Source organism: Didymella exigua (genome assembly GCF_010094145.1).
Source record: "Didymella exigua CBS 183.55 unplaced genomic scaffold M421scaffold_6, whole genome shotgun sequence".
NCBI classification, from domain to species: Eukaryota; Fungi; Ascomycota; class Dothideomycetes; order Pleosporales; family Didymellaceae; genus Didymella; species Didymella exigua.
Window position 1 is genome coordinate 213,231 of NW_022984780.1, and position 18,325 is coordinate 231,555.

General features: G+C 60.5%; 6 protein-coding genes across 6 annotated transcripts; 1 reads left to right on the top strand and 5 right to left on the bottom strand.

Moving 5' to 3' along the window:
• Positions 1-562: 562 nt before the first annotated feature.
• Positions 563-1,303, bottom strand: M421DRAFT_90220 (uncharacterized protein; the record flags this gene model as incomplete). The annotated part of the gene is made up of 2 exons (XM_033597837.1): positions 563-1,191; positions 1,267-1,303. 2 exons carry the CDS (start codon positions 1,301-1,303, stop codon positions 563-565), a joined length of 666 nt encoding a protein of 221 aa, XP_033451377.1.
• Positions 1,304-1,673: 370 nt separating this feature from the next.
• M421DRAFT_56941 (neutral ceramidase precursor) lies at positions 1,674-4,010 on the top strand (the record flags this gene model as incomplete). Its single annotated transcript, XM_033595453.1, has 2 exons — positions 1,674-1,903; positions 1,991-4,010. The coding sequence occupies 2 exons, from the start codon at positions 1,674-1,676 to the stop codon at positions 4,008-4,010; spliced, it is 2,250 nt and encodes a 749-aa protein (XP_033451378.1).
• Positions 4,011-4,565: 555 nt separating this feature from the next.
• On the bottom strand, positions 4,566-7,525 carry M421DRAFT_56501 (uncharacterized protein; the record flags this gene model as incomplete). The annotated part of the gene is made up of 3 exons (XM_033595409.1): positions 4,566-6,162; positions 6,280-7,239; positions 7,293-7,525. 3 exons carry the CDS (start codon positions 7,523-7,525, stop codon positions 4,566-4,568), a joined length of 2,790 nt encoding a protein of 929 aa, XP_033451379.1.
• Positions 7,526-7,537: 12 nt separating this feature from the next.
• Positions 7,538-10,005, bottom strand: M421DRAFT_2653 (uncharacterized protein; the record flags this gene model as incomplete). Its single annotated transcript, XM_033588727.1, has 4 exons — positions 7,538-7,682; positions 8,825-9,383; positions 9,565-9,821; positions 9,881-10,005. The coding sequence occupies 4 exons, from the start codon at positions 10,003-10,005 to the stop codon at positions 7,538-7,540; spliced, it is 1,086 nt and encodes a 361-aa protein (XP_033451380.1).
• Positions 10,006-11,253: 1,248 nt separating this feature from the next.
• Positions 11,254-14,128, bottom strand: M421DRAFT_340246 (uncharacterized protein). The gene is made up of 6 exons (XM_033589463.1): positions 13,613-14,128; positions 12,725-13,564; positions 12,509-12,675; positions 12,194-12,460; positions 11,924-12,141; positions 11,254-11,869 (listed from the first exon to the last, which is right to left on the bottom strand). The coding sequence occupies exons 1-6, from the start codon at positions 14,055-14,057 to the stop codon at positions 11,434-11,436; spliced, it is 2,373 nt and encodes a 790-aa protein (XP_033451381.1). The 5' UTR covers positions 14,058-14,128; the 3' UTR covers positions 11,254-11,433.
• A 1,687-nt stretch (positions 14,129-15,815) lies between these two features.
• Positions 15,816-17,097, bottom strand: M421DRAFT_417787 (peptidase family T4 protein). The gene has a single exon (XM_033591584.1). The coding sequence runs from the start codon at positions 17,062-17,064 to the stop codon at positions 15,838-15,840; it is 1,227 nt and encodes a 408-aa protein (XP_033451382.1). The 5' UTR covers positions 17,065-17,097; the 3' UTR covers positions 15,816-15,837.
• Between the last annotated feature and the right edge of the window lie 1,228 nt (positions 17,098-18,325).

Here is an 18,325-nt window from a genome sequence, read left to right on the forward strand (position 1 = left end):
GAGGGGGGGTTGAAGGGGTTGCTTGGGGGCTTCTTGAAGAAGACATGATTGCACGGTGTAGGCAACGAGAGGACAAGAAGAGGAGCAGCGACGGAAGATGAAAGGGATTGCTTGGAAATTCCTAAGCATAGTTGCATGGCACAAGTGCTTGGAAGTCGTGTTTGGGATACATTGGGTGGGCGTTCTTCATTGGGTGGGCGTTCTTCATTGGGTGGGTGTTCTTCATTGGACGGCGTTTGGAGCTGGGTGTGGGCGGTCTTTTGTATTTGTACGTGTACATGTACGACCTGCTTGGTGGTCGCTTCGGCGCCGCAGTTCAGTTGCTAGTGAATAATGCAGTTTTTGCTCCTCAGTGGATATGCAGTTCCTACTCGGTGGATGTGCAGTTCCTACTCGGTGGATATGCAGTCCTCACTCAGTGAATAATGCAGTCCTCACTCAGTGAACAATGCAGTCCTCACTCCTCAGTCAACAATGCAGTCCTCACTCGCACGCCCTCGCAGAAACGAAATGGGTATCATTGTTCCAACTCCTCGCACGTCAGAGACCAACACAGCCCCGGCTACACAGCCCCGGCGCGTCGGCGGTCGAGAATCTGCTGCTTCAGGGCCTCGGCGGCCACCTCGGTCTCCAGCACTCTCCCCAGGCCCTGCTTCCACGTGTGCTCGAGCGTCTTGATCTCGCCGAGCACGGCCTCCTGCTGTGTGCGCCGCAGCGTGGCCACGTCGTCGTGCTGCCCACGCACGTCGACCAGGTCGGCCTCGAGGCCCCGCAGCAGGTCCTCGAGCTGGGCGTTGCCGACCAGCCAGGCGTTCTTGCCAAACTTCTCCAGCAGCCCCAGCTGCGTCAGGCGGCCCTGGACGTACTCGGCGCTCGTGTGCGCCTGGGTCAGCGCGCGGTTCCACTGCTGCACCGCCGCCGGCCGGTCCTCGTCGGCGACGGCACCCGTGCTCTCTGGCGCGTCGAGGTCCTCGTAGCGCTTCACGTCGATGCCCGACAGCCTCGAGGCCGGGTTCGCGTCCAGGCGGGCGTGTTCGCGCTCGACGAGGTCGGAGAAGCGCGGCGTGTACTGTGCGGCCGGGGCGAGGGCGGGGTGCAGGTCCGCCGTGTTGACGCCCGCGGTGCTGAGGTCCGCGAGTATGGCTGCGCGTGCCGCCGCGAGCCCAGCGTCGTCGACGTGGGTGTCGACGTCTGCAGCGAATTAGCCGGGGCGCAGATTATTGGCGGGGCCGCGAGGCTCGCGCGAGGCAGGTGCTGGGGACGTACACGGGAGAGAGTCGTAGGATTCGTTTGTCAGCGGCATGGTGGTGGGTGGGAGTGGACGGCGGATCGTATTGAATTGCCTCGATACATGTACTTCGTATCTATGCCGGCGCTAGCGCAATCTCAATCCTGGCTGCTCAACGGCAGGCGGGCCAGGAACGCTGCCCACCCCCGAGCACCCCGCAGCTTGCTATCACACCACAGCAGCACCCCGCAGCGTGCCATCACACCAACATTGCCCGTGATGCCCGTGCTGCCCGTTCACTCGGCGCGCAGCAGAGACGGCGGTGGCGCTCTGGCTGGCACGTGAAGTGACGTATATAGGCCGCTCGCCGCTACATGGTGCGCCACTGCACCTGGACAGCCGCACGCTTCCGCCTCGACAGAATCCATACCGGTCCACGAGAATAATGGCGCGCTCGCACATTGCTGTCGCCTGTGGCGCGGCGCTCGCTGCGGTCCTGATTGTCGGCCAGCTCGTCGTCAACCTGGGACTGCCCAACAACGAGTTCTGGCACTGGCGCCTGGACCAGACCTATGGCGTCCCGCAGGACCTCTTCTACAGCACCAAGCAGGACGGCGGGCAGGCGCTGGACCCGTCGCAGTACCTGATCGGCGTGGGCAAGGCGGACATTACTGGGTGAGTCTTTGTCGCTGCGAGTTGTCGTCGTCGTCGTCGTCGTCGTCGTCGTCGTCGTGTCGACGCGCCATGGTGTTGACGATACAGGCCCGTCGTCGAGCTCAACCTCATGGGCTACGCCAACACGTCGCAGGTCGGGACCGGCCTGCGCCAGCGCCTCTACTCGCGCGCCTTCATCGTCGGCAGCCCGAGCAGCGCCAGCGAGCGCGTCGTGTACATGGTCCTGGACACGCAGTCGGGCGACACGGCCATCCGCAACGGCATCCTCGAGGGCCTGCAGGCACTGGGGCCCGAGTACGCCGTCTACAGCAAGAACAACGTCGCCGTGACCGGCACGCACAGCCACTCCGGCCCGGGCGCCTGGCTCAACTACCTGCTGCCGCAAATCACCAGCCTGGGGTTCGACAAGCAGAGCTACCAGGCCATTGTCGACGGCGCAGTGCTGTCCATCCAGCGCGCCCACCAAGGGCTGGCCCTGGGGACCATCAGCGCAGGCAGCGGGCGCGTCGCGGGCGCCAACATCAACCGCAGCCTGTTTGCGTATCTGGCCAACCCAGCGGCAGAGCGGGCGCGCTACACGGACGACGTGGACAAGACCATGACCCTGCTCAAGTTCACCCGCTCCAGCGACGGCAAGGCCATGGGCATCCTCAACTGGTTCGCCGTGCACGGCACGAGCATGCTGGGCAACCAGACGCTGATCACGGGCGACAACAAGGGCGTGGCCGCCTATCTCTTCGAGGAGGCCGTGGCTGGCGGCGAGAGCATCGCAGAGGGCTTCGTCGCGGGCTTCTCCCAGGCCAACGTCGGCGACACGTCGCCCAACGTGCTCGGCGCCTACTGCGAGGACGGCACCGGCCAGCAGTGCAGGCTGAACGACTCGACCTGCGCCAACGGCAAGAGCCAGGACTGCCACGGCCGCGGCCCCTTGTTCGGCCTGAACGACGGCGGCGCAAAGTCGTGCTACGAGATTGGGAAGCGCCAGGCAGACGGCGCCCTCGCCATCTTCTCCAGCGCAGCCCTGACCCCAATCGCCGGCAGCGTGCGCGCCTTCCACACCTTTGTCGACATGTCCAACTACACCGTCGTCCTCGCCAACGGGTCGCTGGCCACCACCTGCCCCGCGGCGCTGGGCAACAGCTTCGCGGCCGGCACCACCGACGGCCCGGGCGCGCTCGACTTTGTGCAAAACGACCCGGGCGCCCCGAGCAACCCGTTCTGGAACGTAGTCGGCAGCGCCATTGCGCCCCCCTCGGCCGCGCAGCGCGCGTGCCACGACCCCAAGCCCGTGCTGCTCAACGTCGGCCAGGCCAACACGCCCTACCCCTGGTCGCCCAACATTGTCGACATGCAGGCCCTGCGCATCGGCCAGCTCATCATCATCACGTCCCCGGGCGAGGCAACCACCATGTCCGGGCGCCGCTGGCGCGAAGCCGTCTACAATGCCGCCAAGTCCTCGCTCGTGCCCTCGACGGTCGATCCCCTCGTCGTCCTCGGCGGCCCGGCAAACACGTACGCGCACTACATCGCCACGGCGGAAGAATACGCCGTCCAGCGCTACGAGGGCGCAAGCACCCTGTACGGCCAGCACACGCTCGCCGCCTTCATCAACGCAACGCTGACATACCTGCCCTTCCTCGCCGACGCCGCGGGCGCCCCGCCCCCCGGCCCCTCGCCCCCAGACAACAGAGCCCGCAGCATCAGCCTCATCACCGGCGTCGTCTACGACGGCGCGGGATTGGGGCAGTCCTTTGGCGCCGTCAAGACTGCCCCCGCGGCTTCGTACGCGTCGGGCGCGGTGGTGAGGGTGGTCTTTGTCGGCGCGAATCCGCGCAACAATCTGCGGCTGGAGGGCACGTATGCGAGCATCGAGCGCTTTGTTGACGGTGGATGGGTCCAGTTCAAGAACGACGCCGACTGGGAGCTGCTGTTCGAGTGGCGCCGCGTCAATGGCCTGACGGGCACCAGCGACGTCAGCGTCTCGTGGGACACTGCGTTTTCGCGCCCCTCGGCGGGCAGGTATCGGGTTAGGTACTTTGGCGACGCGAAGGCGGTTGGCGGGAGGATTACCGCGTTTGAGGGGAGCGCTGAGTTTGGTATTGTCTGAGGGGTGACGGGTGGTGGGGGGAGAGCAAGCGAAGACGGCGTGGGAACAAGTGAAGACGGGGTGGGAACAAGTGGAGACGGGAACAAGTGGAGACGGGAACAAGTGAAGACGGGATGGGAACAAGTGGAGACGGGGTGAGAACAAGTAAAGTGTCTTGTGTGTGTGTGTGTGCATTGCAGACGCGCTGCGGGTATCCAGCTATCTATCTCGTTCCCTTTTCTTTCCTTCGGTAAACCCAGTCCGTCCCTAGTCATCTATCCCCTATCCTATGAGCAGCCCCGTCCCTAGACGACCCCCCCTGTGCCGTGCAGAAAGCACCAGAATCTACGACCATAACGCCTGAATCGAATCATGTCTAACCGTATCGTATCATATGCCCTCCGTGACCCATGCATCTTCATCGTCTTCTTCATCGTCTTCTTCGTCTTCATCGTCTTCTTCTACATCTTCTTCTTCATCATCATCTTCTTCTTCACCATCTTCATCGTCTTCATCATCATCTTCCTCATCATCTTCATCACCATCACCACCATCACCACCATCACCATCTTCACATCACACATATGCCCCATACTCCCTCCCCCTCGTCCGCGGTCTCCGGCCGCCACTCGGGCCAATGTCAATGCTCTGCAGCTCCAGACTCAGCGCCGCATCCTCGTTCTGCACGCCGCGATCCAGCGGGATCTTGGCCGGCACAGGCGGCGCCGCCCGGGCATGTCCCGCACCACGGCCGGCGGCGGCAGCGGCAAAGGAATTGGGCGAGTGGCGCTCGCGCAGGGCCTCGCGCGAGCGGCTGCTAGGCTCGTAGCCCCTGCTCGCGGGGCGCGCGTCGTACCCCCTGCTCGCGGGGCGGCGGTCGTATGCGTCGCGGTCGGCCAGCACGAGGGCGCTGCTGCCAGTGTCCATGTCCGGCCGGCGCGTGGTGACGAGGGCCTGCGAGGGCGCGTCGGCGGCGCCAAACGTCACGTCGGCGGCGCTGCGGATGCGGTCCCGCTCCGCGCGGTCGCGGCGGTACTTGTCCTCCCTCGCGGCGGCGTCGAGCAGCCCGCGGCTGCCGTTGAGCTGGGCGCGGATGCGCGGCGCCTTGTCGCGGACGGTGCCCTTGGGCTCGGGCTCGGGCGCCCAGTTGTCGACGGGCAGGTGGTCCGAGGCGTCGACGACGCGGCCGCTGAACGTGACAATCTGGCCCTTGTCGTTGTACTCCATGCTGCTGCCGGGCCGCTCGGGCTCGTCGGCGGGCGTGAGCGAGGGGTTCAGCACGTTGAAGTCGTCCGGCCCAAAGGGGACGCCCGAGAGGCGGCGCTGGCCGGGGTCCTCGCGGGGCGGTGGCGGGCGCGGCGAGACGGATTTGCGCGTCGGCATGCTCCGCGCCGGCATGCGTGGCGCGCGGTCGTCGACGGGGCGGGGAGAGTGGCGTGGGCTCGGGTTGGGGCTGTGGGCACGCGGTCTGTACACAGGGGCGTATTCGTTGACGGGGGACCTCCGGCGCGGCTCCTCGGGCGGATCGTGGTCGTAGTACGAGTCGGGCGGCGGCTGGGACTGGTAGTGGACCAGCTCGTGGGGCTGGACGGGCGTGGTGTACTCGGACGCCGTGTACCCGGGCGCGGTGTAGTCGGGCGCGGCGTAGTCGGGCGGCGCGCGGTATTCGGCCGGCGCGCGGTATTCGGCCGGCTCCGAGTACTGTCGCAGGCGCGGCGGCGTCTCGTACGCGGGAGGCGCCTGGTAAGCATCGCGCTGGCCCCGAGAGGCGTCGAAGCCCGCGACGAGAGCCGCCGGGAGCGACGCCTCCTGTCTCAGCGGCGACGGCGCCATTGTGTCGCGCGACACGGGCCGGCTGTCGGTCTGGACGGCAGCGCGGGGGTGCGTGTAGCGGCGCTCTGCGGGCCGGCGGTACTCGTAGTCGGCGTATGGCTGGCGCTGCAGGTCGTAGCCCGGCTCCTGCTCGTGGTGGCGGGCAAAGCTGAGCGGCGCGGGCGAGTCGCTGGCGTACGGGTTGGCCGGGCTGTAGGCGTGCTTGGGCGGCAGCGTGGCGGCGTCCTTTCTGTGCGCTGGCGGCGGCGGCGGCAGGTCAAAGTCCTCGTCCTCGACGGTGGGCTGCATGGCGCTCTGTCGCCGGTGCGCGTGGCTGTCGTCGTACGGGGCCTCGATGTAGCTGCCGGGCTGCAAGCGGTCGACGGGCTGGAAGCGGTCGACGGACTGGAAGTGGTCGACGGGCTGCAAGCGGTCGACGGGCTGCAAGTGGCCGCCGGACTGCAAGTGGCCGCCAGACTGCAAGTGGCCGCCAGACTGCAAGTGGTCGCCAGACGAGGCGTGTTCCTGGCCGCGCAGGTTGCTTCTGCTCGAGCGCAGCGGGGCGACGTGGTGGGCGGCATCGTCGTAGGGATCCTGGGGATGCGAGGGCGAGTGGGCGGACGAGTAGCGCTGCTCGAGCTCGTAGCTGTGCTGCGTGGGCACCGCTGGCGCCGAGTGCGCGTGGACGGCGTCTGCAGGCGGCGGGTGGACGTGGCCTCTCTGCGGGCGCAAGGCGTCTGCGGGCGACGGGTGGACGTGGCCTCTCTGCGAGCGAAAGTCGTCCTGCGACGCGGCCCGCGAGTCTGCGAGGTGGCGCGACAGGGCGTCGACGGGCTTCGCCTCGTAGGGCTTCGGCGCGGCGTACGACATGTCCCACTCCTCGCCGGGCTGCGCCAGGCTGGGGTTCGACGTGCGCGGCGACGGCGCGGCGTCGGGCACAGGTCGCCGGCTGGGCTGCGGCGGTGCAGGCTGCTCGGCGTGGCGGGGAGAGCCCAGCTCGCGCGGCCCTGCTCGCACGCCCTGCAGGCCGCGGTGCTCGGGCCCGCTGGTGGGCGACGGCGTGGCGGCGGTCGGGTCCGAGGGCAGCGGTCTGCGCTTGACCGCGGTGCTCTCGCGGGCTCCCCGGGCGCCTCGCGGCCCGCCCGCTGCTGGGCTCTGGACGTCGGGCTGCTGTGTGTCGCGCTTCTTCTCGGCGGGCTTCTCGGCCTTGGGCCGCGTGTCGTAGTAGGTGAACTCGATGCGGATCTCGCCCGCATACTTGCCCTTGCAGTCGAGCGTGTGCCAGCCGTCCGACTGGCCGCCGCCGGGGCTGATGACGGCGGCGAGGCCGATGAAGGTGTCGCCGATCAGCTCCGTCTTGCGGTCGTCGTTGAAGACGGAGACCTTGATGCGGTGGTAGTCGGGCGAGTCGTGGACGGTGAAGCGCAGCTCCTGGTCCCTGGGCTGTCAGTGTGTTGCCCAAGCGCCGACACGTCTGTGTAGCATGCTCACCACTTTGGCGTCTGCCCGCCGCGCTTGTCCGTCGCCGTCTTCTTGGCCTCCTTGCCCAGGCGGGCAGCGCAGTACGGGTCCTGCTTGCCCATGGTGCGCTTGTTGGGCAGGTTGCGCGCGCGGTCGATGATGGCCACCAGCGTGCCGATGACGGGCCCGTCGACCGTCATGTCGGAGAAGATGCCCGCCGTGTGCGCGCCGCCAAAGGCCGCCATGTTGAGTTTGGTAGCCATCCGAGGCGCGGGCTATGGATGAGCGAGTGGGCGAGAGGGCTTGTCGTCGTCGTCGTCGTCGTCGTGGTTGTCGTCGTGGTTGTCGTCGTGGTTGTCGTCGTCGTGGTTGTCGTGGTTGTCGTCGTGTCGGCCGTGGTGGGCGCCGTGCATGCGATGGCTGCGAGTCGTGGCCGAGATGCTGTCGTGAAGGCGAGGCGAGGAACAAGGAAAAGAATGACTGGCAGTGGGCCGCAGCCGGGCGTGGAGCGTGGAGCGTGGAGTATAAAGCGCGGAGCGTGGAGTGGAGCGTGGAGCGTGGAGTGGAGCGTGGAGCGTGGAATGGAGCGTGGAGCGTGGAGTGGAGCGTGGATGCGAGTGAAAGTGTCGCCCACAGCGCTGCTGCACTCGAGGCTCGCGTTTGTTTACCAGATGCTAGCACCTTTGTATCTATCAAGTCTCGCGCCGTGGTGGCTGGTGCATTGCGCTACCCAGCCTCGCCGCCGCCGCCCCGCGAATCCGCCATCCCCATTTGCTGCATCATCGAGCATGATTAGTCCTGTACCTTGCAGATCAGCACCACGCCGGTTTGTAACTCCTCCCGCATCCCTGCGAACACCCGATTGATCCTGACAAGGCTGCGGACGTGCACCCTTCGAGCTGCGCACCTGCATGAGCCGCACACGACGCCGCATGCCATGTCCAGTGTCTCGTCACCCTCGACACCCAGTGCGTCTGTGTTGATTCACGCCTGGTCTGTTACCAGGACATGGGCTTGAAGCTGCTCGCTTGCTGGGCCGGGATCCCCGATCTGCTTAGGCCCATCGCATCGTACGATGAAACCCTCAGCTCCGCGGTCCACCCGCGGCCATGCCAGAATAAGACATGACGAATCCTTTGCCCCAACAGACATGGCTGGGTTCGAATCTCATGGAGCGAATCTCGTGCAGCGAATCTCGTGCAGCGAATCTTGTGCAGCGAATCTCGTGCAACCATTCTCGTGCAGCGAATCTCGTGCAACCATTCTCCAACCATTCTCGTGCACTCATTCTCGTGCAGCCATTCTCGTGCAGCGAACCTCGTGCAGCAAATCTCGTGCAGCAAATCTCATGGAGCTCGCTGAGAAGGCGAGATGAAGCGAGTCGGTATTACAATAACACTGAAATGCCGTGGTATCTATGCAGCCCATCCTGAACGCCATCCCAAATGCAAGCCAAGCCCGTGATCAATATCTACAAACATGTCAGACTCTCCTCATCCGGCTTCCTACATGCAGGCCAAGCCAAGCCCGCTATCAGCATCTACGGACATGTCAGTATCTACGGACATGTCAGACTCCTCCTCCTCCGGCTCCCCCCCCCGCTCTGGCCCAGCATCTCGCCCCTCACCCCCTTGGGCAGCTTCGCCTTGGCCCAGCACTGCATCGCCACGCGCCTCATGAGCTCAATCTCCTCCCTCTCGAGCCTCAGCTGCCTCTTCGCGAGCTTGCTCTTGCGGAGCTTGACGCCCTTCTCCCCGGTCTGCGCGCCCATGTACTGCAGTCCCGATGCGCTGAAGCTGCCGATGAACGCAGTGCGCTCCGCCACCGGGGACGCCACGAGGGACTCGAGGTTCACGCACTCGCTAATCAGCGCTTGGATGCCCGTCGAGAGTTGCGTCGCGCGCGAGAGCAGGTACGGCCAGTGGTCCGGGCCCCAGAAGGGATCTGACGCGAGGGCTTCGCGGAGCGCGGGGAGGATGTGCGGCAGAGGAGGGAGCGCACGAGACGTCAATGGCTCTGGCGGCGGAGCTGGTGTTGCGACTGAACACGTGGACAGGAGCGATGCGGCGATTGTCAGGCGGAGGTGCGACTCTGTGCTTAGCGTCGCAGATGTGATGCAAGCTGTGCGTCGTTAGTACTGGCAGACGGCAGAGAACGTGGCAGACGGCAGAGAACGCGGCAGACGGCAGGGAACGTGGCAGACGGCAGAGAATGTGGCAGCCGGCAGAGAATGTGGCAGACGGCAGAGAATGCGGCAGACGGCAGAGAATGCGGCAGACGGCAGAGAACATGGCAGACGTACCTGGACAACCGCGTGTCCTGCACCAATCCTCCTCTTCGTCGACGAAGCACTGCAGACACAGGAACGCTCCACGTGCTTCCCCCGCGAACGCTAACTCCAGATCTTCGCTTTTGCGGGTACACAGCGCCGCCTCAGCGAGTGCCGAAGCTCGGTTAAACAGCTCCAGCACCGGCATCACCAGCGCGTGCAACAAGTCGCGCTGCAGGATCCATGCTTCTTTGGTCTGCCCATCGCACTCGTCGTGTTGCGTGCAGAAGCTGGTGAGGGGTTAGCAGACGCTCAGCCGATGCACCAACTTGAGCAGCACGGCACATACCTGGTGTCTCGCGCGAGGTAGTTTCTCAGCATGCAAAAGCCCTCCGAGGTATTGAGCACTTCGACATCCTCCTGTGGGATCACAAACGGACTACCGATAAGCTCCTCACTCTCCTGGCCCAACATGGTGTTCTGTGATTGGCTGGTGTCCCTGCGTGCGCATCGATAGGTAAGCTCCGGGTTCTCGTGTCGGTTGCTCAGTCCAGGCAACACGCGTTCAACAGTCGAAACGAACAATGGCAAGAAAGTAAGGAAGCGCAGACACGTCAACGAGCAGCAGTTGGAGGGAACCCTTTCCTTATTTCAACGAAATGACGCTGCTTTCCTTGGGGCCGGGTAGGGGGCCCACTCTCGCCCACACCGCGAGGAAGCGTGCTGAATCGAGACCCTTCTCCCCCTTTCCCAAAAGAGACACACCGCACCACGCCAAACTCTCCGACCACGCGCAGATGCGCCACAGCGCGCATCATGCGTTCCACGCTACCACCAACGTGCTGTGCCGCGCGACCGCGAGCGAGTATGCGGCTGTGTGTTGTCGGTGCAGGCGTTGCGCTTGCAGAGGGTCTGCGATGTGCGTTGTGCGGGGCTATCGCTCCAGATAGACAGCACCAGGAAAACCACGCAGCCGCATCGATCTACACGCACGCTGGCGATCTTCTAAACACAGTCTCTGCCGGGAACGTTGTTGCTGGTCCGATTGCCATGTCTGCCCAGGAGCTGAAACACGGTTCGATAACGGTAGTTCGTTGTGATGGCGATTAGGTTCATTGCCGTGCGCTCGGGCGCGCCCGAATATGGGTATGACGCCATGTGCTGTTTTGGTAGTGCGGTACTGCATCTGCGGCTATCTGCACGCTCATCCGCACACCACATGTCCGAGGCTGTCGAGTGCAGTTGGCGAGGCCGACATGGCATCAAAGATCTCGTCGTTGGACAAGTTGCTCCGACTGGCCTGTGACCTGCGAACGGAGCGGGCTCTACCTAGCGAAGGAGAGAGGCCCGGTGAATCGAGCAGCACATGTTCGTAGTGTCGACCGTCGGCAGCCTTTATCGAAAGCACAGCAACAGTCCAGCTCGAGCAAGAATAGCGCTCTGGGAGTGCGCTACGGGAGCGCCCGTGATCTGCAACATACGAGGTGGCTTTATTTCTGCAACTCTCCACCCGCTGTGACCGACATACATTTGCTAGATCCATCTCTCTGCGGCCTCCAGATCTTCGTCACTTTTTCATTGACACATACGCTCGTATCCTTCCCAGTGTGTCGCGCTCAGCTGTGTCTAGAATGCCGCTGGCCAGCCTCAGCACTAGTCAGGTACCGACTAACCACAGCACTAACAAGCGTCAACTTGTATGGCGTGTGTCGGACTATCGGCCGGTCGATAAGAAACTGCTAGGGTTAGCAACACCGCGGGCGATGTTCTCACTCCCACGAGTCACCATCCGCTGCACAGGTGGTGATGCAAGTCCGCGTAGGCGGTTCATCTGCGGTTGCAAGAGCGCCGTCGTGTATCATTGGGTGTTGGAAACGCGATTCACTGACAAACCCTCCAAGTTCATCTCCACCAGAACACAGAACAAGAACCGTCGGCATTCAGCAGGCGCCGCATACTCCCATCAGCAGTAAAGTTCTGCTTGCGACCAAAAGGATCGGTGAGCAATGTTGAGAGCTTCTCGGAGATTGGGCCCATTTCGTGTTTCGAAACAGCGAGGGGAGGACTCATCCGGTTAGGGTCGGCCTGTAGGAGAGAGAAGATGCTCGTCTTTGCGCGACCAACCATGCGCTGGTGCACGTCGCGCAGGGAGTCGTACAGTGGCCAGAGAGTGTCGAGGTACTTGGCTGCAATGGGTTCGACACCCCGGCAAGGCTCGAGCATGTCCATACAGTCCCTGGCGAACCCAAGGTCGCTCTCGACGCTCTCGGACTGGCCATCGAGGAGTTTTGTCGACGCACTGTGGAGCAGGACAACGGCGGCTGTGAATGCCCAGTAGCTGAGGACCTCTGTTAGCACGTCGGGCTGCACAGTGTGGAAATCGAAAGCTTACATAATCAGCCAGCAACGCCTAGTCAGCGTGCCGTCAAAGGCAATCAACCGTAGGATTCGTGCGATGGTCTGAGAAGCGATGGCGCATTCGTTTCGGAACACTCGTGCATCTTCGCTAGAGTAGGTGAGGCTGTTCGCAGCGCCGTCTGTAAGCTGGCTCTCCGCAGTGGCAACCAGCAACTGGCGGTAGATGAGGATGACAGCACCTAGATACATGATCTGGCATTATGGTTAGCCCGCGGACCAAGTCAGATCTGCCATGTGTACTCACATGCACCATGAGAATGGCCCGCCTCTGATACAACGATAGCTCAGATGGCCCTGCCGAGGTGAGTGTAGGGAGCTGCAGTATCAGCGGCACCTCATTGCGCCACATCTCCAACTTCTGCGTAAGCATGTGCACGTTCTCGCGGGTGGCTAGCTCGGGTGCAGCCAACGTCTTCGCTATCTCGGCTGCGACCAGGCCGATCTTGCTAGTCTGAACATGGATGAGTTCGTCAATCGTTTCTGATGCCAGGGATCCAGTAGTGCAGACATTCTGTTTCTGGTTAGACAGGTCATGGTCAGTGCTGGGGCGCATGCGTACTTGGATGTCTTGCAGAGTAGCATCTGAGCTGTAGCCCAATGTGTACGAAAGCCAACTGTCCATGAAGATGAGACTCCTGTAGATCTTACGCCAGTTATCATCCATGGCGCCCGTGGGTGTACGGTACATGGGTGGGCATTTCCAACGAGCAATCTGCAAGCCGGCAGCTGCGGTCTTGTAAGCAGGATGCGCAGGCATGCGTAACGCAGTACTTACCGATCAGATACCTCGCGCTCATGTGTTTCTCGAGAAGTGCGTAGAAAGACATGAACAGCAGCAGACGCATGGTGCGCATGTAGTCTGTCCTCGCAGTCCTCTCGTGAAAATGAAGGGTACCAGAAGCATAAAGAACTCTTCGTATGCGGTCGGGGAAGGATTCCATGTCGTAGTGAGCACCCATAGCAGCGATAGTAAAGCATTCCGCCAGGTCCATGGCATCGATGTTACCCTTGGGTCTGTAGATGCGGTCGAGGATCTCATTTGCCTGCTTGTAGCTCAACATGAACACCAACGACCCCGTACCTCTGATGAATGCGTACATAGATCGTCTCGCTAGTTCCTCGGACGGCAGATGGTGCTCATCATAGGGTCGTATGGCTTGAGTCAGGATCTCCCCTCGCAAGGAGATGAGCTCACTGAACGCAAGGGTCAGGGCGTTGTGGCACACTTCAGCGTCAGTCCCAGATGACGACACAGACGACGGTATCGACGATCCGGGACTTTCTGGCGTTTGCGTCTCTGGGCTTGCCTGTGACTGCTCCCTGGTACTGTGAGACATCGCTCGGCCGATGGCAGGCCGCTTGCCGGTGGTTGCCTGCGCTTGCTGGGCCTTGAAGTCGTTCAGATACGTCTGGTACTTCCGCCACTCACTAGTATTCTTGTACTCGTCCATCTGAGACTCAAACTCCTGCATGGCGCGCGCAGCATTGCTCTCCCAGACCCGCTTCTGCTCAGGCAGAAGCTCTTGCCATCTCCGGCCGACCTCTCTGGCAATGTGTACGAAGGATAACTGGCTGACCTGAGGGTCAGTACGCAACTGGTCGGCAAAGTTCACGTCTAACACTGTTAACTATGCATGAGTTGTGGTTTGATTGCGAGGCATACAGGCTGTCTTTGGCTTCTTGGGTGCGTGGGAATCTGCTCGAGGGTGACGCCTGTATCTCCTCTTCTCTCGTGATGGCGGTGTGGAATGCTGTCGTGCTAATGTTTCCAACGCAGATGTTGATATAGGAGTAGGCTCGGGCGATGCGGCATCTGGGTCCAGCGACAGTGTTTGTGGTACTCCACGCCAAGTAGCAATCTCTCGCTGCAGCGCTCGACGATGGCCGAGCTTGAAATTCAGTGCGGTGAGGTCGTCCTCAGTGATGTCGACAACTGTTTCCCAATTGCGAAATCCGTTCTCGGATAGTACTGGAAGATACGTTGAAAGGCCAATACGCTCAAGGACCTCGCTCAACCCTGGCATCGTTGATGTGGAATGGGAAGGGATCGCCATTATCGCAGAATGACGTGGGTGTCGTCTTTGAGAGGGCGGAGGGCAGAATTGCATATATGAGGAATGCGAAGTGCTCTTCAGCCTGGCATGTTCCGACCCACGGTCCTAGTGGACGGCGCGCTGAAGGAGCATGCATGATGTGCAGTCGGGACCCGAGACTTCTCTCTCGATCTTGGTGGCTTCGGCGGCATTGGACATCGCGAATGGATCAGGCCACTTTCGCGCTAGCTGCTGAAAGCACGCTAGTGGAAGCTGAATGCCGGTGCGGAGTCTGCGAAATTCTGCGGGCTGCAACGCCAGCTGCGCACGCAGTTTCGGCTCTGCCTTGCTAAACCTCTGCGATTCATTGTCTCGCGCTCGCCAGCCTTGCGCTACCAGAGGATTTGGTACGCAGGTGCGCCGACGTGGCTGGATCCAGACTTTTGCAAGCACAGGGCAGCTGTCAGAAGAAACGTGGTACGTCTGCTCAGACCAGTCTCGGCCCAATCAACCGAAGCAATCAGGTACGGTTTACTTGCTGTCCGCCAGCCTGGTGTATACATCATCAAACACCATCAGGCATTTGTGTTGACGTTGATTCATGGTTATGTTGAGAGCCCAGTCATAGGCTGCCAGTCGCCATTGGCTCTCCCTTGGAGCCCTCAGCCGGTTGAACAGCGCAGAACGTGGGCGAAATCTAAACTTGTCATCTGCCAAACCGGAAGCCAGATCGAATGCGTGGCGAGGATCGTGAGCAAATGAAAAATAGTCTGGACCTGGTGTGTCTGCTCTCAATGCATCCAATCTGTCGGGTTTTTTGGATCTCGATGTTCCACGCGCTAGTCCCAGGCTGCCGGACATCGCATTGTGGCGTGGCTTTTGAATTCCATCTGCACATCCTTCTTGGACCCTTGGGTCTTTGCACTCCACTGCCCAGCGCCTGGGTGGTGCTGAGGGTTAATTATGTCTTCCTGCAGGTTCCATCGAAATCTTCCCTGTGCACATCATTCGGGCCGTCGTTCAGTGTAACACTCGAGTTTGGACTGAGTCGCATTTCAAGAACGGCATGCGCTTACTCACTCGGACACATGAGTCTAGACCCCTCACCTTCTCCACAGCCATAACCTTGTCCAGAGGTCTAGATGCACGCGCACCTCCCTCTCAAAAACGCCAGTTCTCAAGGCTGTTCGCGCTGCAATTCACTAAATCTCCACTCTGCGCGCAGGGCGACTCTTCCGAGACTCAGCCTTCGCGCAGACATCATGCTCAGCCTCATCCGCCCTCGTGGCAATTGATTTGAATTACTATCCGGCTCGGAGGCACATGACGGCTGTGCTGTGCAATGCACCGCGTACTCCGAAATTGTCCACAGCGAAGATCATGAGCCTCTCACCGCTGTATGAAACAGGCAGCAGCTACCAATCTTTCCAATGCACGAGAAGCGTGCTCCACACAGTCAACTTCTAAATTCGCCAGTACCGAAGGTAGTTTCAGAGTGAATAGTGGAGTAGTGCTGTTATAAGTGCACATTCGAAGATCTACCTTCAGGAACACATCTCCTCGACGAATCGGCGCTTTTCCTCTGGAGCGATCGCAGTGTGGTTTACGCTCTCCTCAGATTGTAGCCCTCCCAGCAGTCAATGCAAAGCGACATGACACAGTACCGGTGTCCATCGTGGTCATCGGCGAGCAGACTCCACATGCATCGCATGCACCAGGGACGCTAAAGTGGATGAGGGAGCAACGACGGCATATCGCCATCAGGGTCGACATATACATGCATCACACAAGTTCAGGCGATCCTCAAATGGGGCCGGTGAGCACCGACGTCCTAACAGGTAAGTCTGGGTGACATTTACATGTACTTCTGCATCAACTCCTTCACTTTGTCCAAGTTCAGCGCATCGATCGTGTTTCCGTTGCCCTCCATACTCTCGGCCTTGAATACCGCGTTCAATATGGCCTCCTCTACGGCATCCGCGCTCGCCTCGAACAACGCATTGATAGTCTGGTCATCAATCATATCCACACTCTTCGCCTTCGGCTTCCAAGGGTCCACATTTTGCGTCGATGCCGTGTGTTCTTGGACTGTCATCTGGTTAGCAGTCGAGAAAGCCAGGAATATATCGCCGGATGAATTCGACGCCCAGCCTCCGACACGGGCGAGGCCGACAGTGGCACGTTTTGCTAGGCGCCGAAGCTGTGTTGGGTGGAGTGGAGCATCCGTTGCAAGGACGATGATGATGCTTCCGTCCTGTTTATCTTTCTCTTCCTTGATCTTGAACAGCATTTTTGCCTGCGCCAGCAATCCTGGATTGGTGGGGTCCTCCTCAGCCAGGCACTGCTGCTCCTCAAAAATTAGACGACCGATCGGGGCACCAGATATCTTGAAGTCTCTCATCGGACCGTAGTTGGCTTGGACGAGAGCGCCGATTGTGTAAGTCTTCCCCTGATCTGCTGGTACTAGGCGACTACTGGATCCGGTGCCGCCCTTGAACCAGTGGCAGATCATGCCTGTGCCACCACCAGTGTTGCCTTCTTGCACAGGAGCACTGCTGGCCTCGTCGATGCCCTTGACCACATGCTGAGACGTGACAGCAAACTTGGACACGTCGTGAAGGAAGCCATCGAATGTCTCAGCGACCACTGGTAGCAGGAACCAGCCAACCTTCCCCAACTGATCTGCGTGCTCCCGTATCCCATGCTCGTAGATACCATTGTACGCGTTCCCAACACCGAAGCTGCCGGTAATCACGACCGGAGAATGCAGCAATCCTGACTCTTCGATCCAGTGCGAGCCCGTCATCTCTCCTGAGCCGTTGAATCGGAAGATACCTGCAAAGCAACCCTTGTTGAACCAGTCTTTACAGGGCAGAATCGTAGTGACACCGGTATTGATGGCGCCAGCTGGTGCATCTGGGTAGTTCGGCGACTCATGGATGGACTGCGTTGACACCAATACACCTTCGACATCTGTTATGCTGTTCTTTAAGCCAGGCTCGTAACGTCCGAGGTAGACGGTGGGAAGCAATTCTCGCACTCTCTGTCGGGACGTGGAAGCTGAGGATTGATTGGAAACCATTAGGGTTATTGACTGAGAGAGATGGATAGATAGGAAATCTTGCTGTCTCTCCTGCTCAAGGCTTACCCTATCTATCATTTATACTTCACTAGTGCTTACTCACTCGTGGTAATTCCGCATCCCGACGCTCCAGAAGCCAAATACTGGTGCCTCAGAGTTTACCCTTCGTCGCCAGCCACGACGCGTCGTTGAGCACGTCATCTTCAGGCGTGCGCATCCACAAGCGGAAGGTGTCATGGCAATATGGCAAGTTAAGAGTCACAGATGCATAGCATTAGGTGTTAACGGAGGTCTGTAATTCCGTTTATGCGATGCTGTGGATGAGTGAGGAGTCAGAGCTGCGACTGATGCCTGGGCGAAGGCTGAACATTTCTCAAGCTGCCCACACCTTCCGTTATCTTTCCATGGAATACTCCGACTACGAAAGCTTCCCTGCGCCACTCACCAATGGTGGCGTAAACGAGAAAGGTGTCGCTGTAAGATATGTATGGGCGCAGAATGAGGACGGGCTCATTGCAATCACGCCCAATCTTCAGACTGGTCTGCAGTGCTCCAACCTAGCACAAGTCGTCGTGGAACGAGCGAGTACTGCGCTTAAAAAGGCGTCGAGATCATCGGCCAGCTTGTCGCTGAGTACGGCCAAGCAGACTACGGCGGCAACAGCCATCTTATCGCTGATGCAATAAAAGGCGAATTGTCTAGAAGGTGTCAGGAGGCCAGAAACTCAGAAGCTGTGAGCTGCTGAGCTGCTGAGCGTATTGGCGAGGATGTTGTACGCATCCTGTACCCTGGCTACATTGAAGACTTCCTAGTGGACTTTGCAAACAGCACAGACTACACGGGCTCGCCGAACATTGTCTCTCTCGCTGTCGAGCAGAGGCCGGTGGAGCCCCAACGGCGTCGAGCCCCTTGAACATCTGGAATGGTCGCTGCTGAAGAAGACATTTTGTGTTATATTGTTGAGGTGTTTTGTATGTTCTTGTGAATTTGGTAACTCTGGTGTTTGAATTGACAGACGACGGCTGTGATCAAATTTGCAGTTGTCATCAAGTGACCATGACCTATGGAACAGTTGCGCCTGGCAGCCGTTGAATTCTGACTCACTGTCGTTGTTGTTTGGTATCCGTTCCGTCTTTCAGGGATCCAACGGTCCCTTTACTCATACAGTAGTCGACGTCAAGGTCGAGACTCGTCATACGTGCTTGAGACAAGTTTTGTGGTAAGAAAATCAGTGCTGAGCCCATGTAGTCGGGCAAGTACC

What these genes read in the sequence shown, in the direction of transcription:
- M421DRAFT_340246 (XM_033589463.1), bottom strand. Translation starts at nt 14,057, where the DNA reads ATGCAATTCTGCCCTCCGCCCTCTCAAAGACGACACCCACGTCATTCT. An exon ending in GAGCGCGAGGTATCTGATCG is followed by an intron (nt 12,676 to 12,724) that starts GTAAGTACTGCG and finishes ACAAGACCGCAG; the next exon opens with CTGCCGGCTTGCAGATTGCT. An exon ending in AGGCGTTGCTGGCTGATTAT is followed by an intron (nt 11,870 to 11,923) that starts GTAAGCTTTCGA and finishes AGAGGTCCTCAG; the next exon opens with CTACTGGGCATTCACAGCCG.
- M421DRAFT_417787 (XM_033591584.1), bottom strand. Translation starts at nt 17,064, where the DNA reads ATGGTTTCCAATCAATCCTCAGCTTCCACGTCCCGACAGAGAGTGCGA.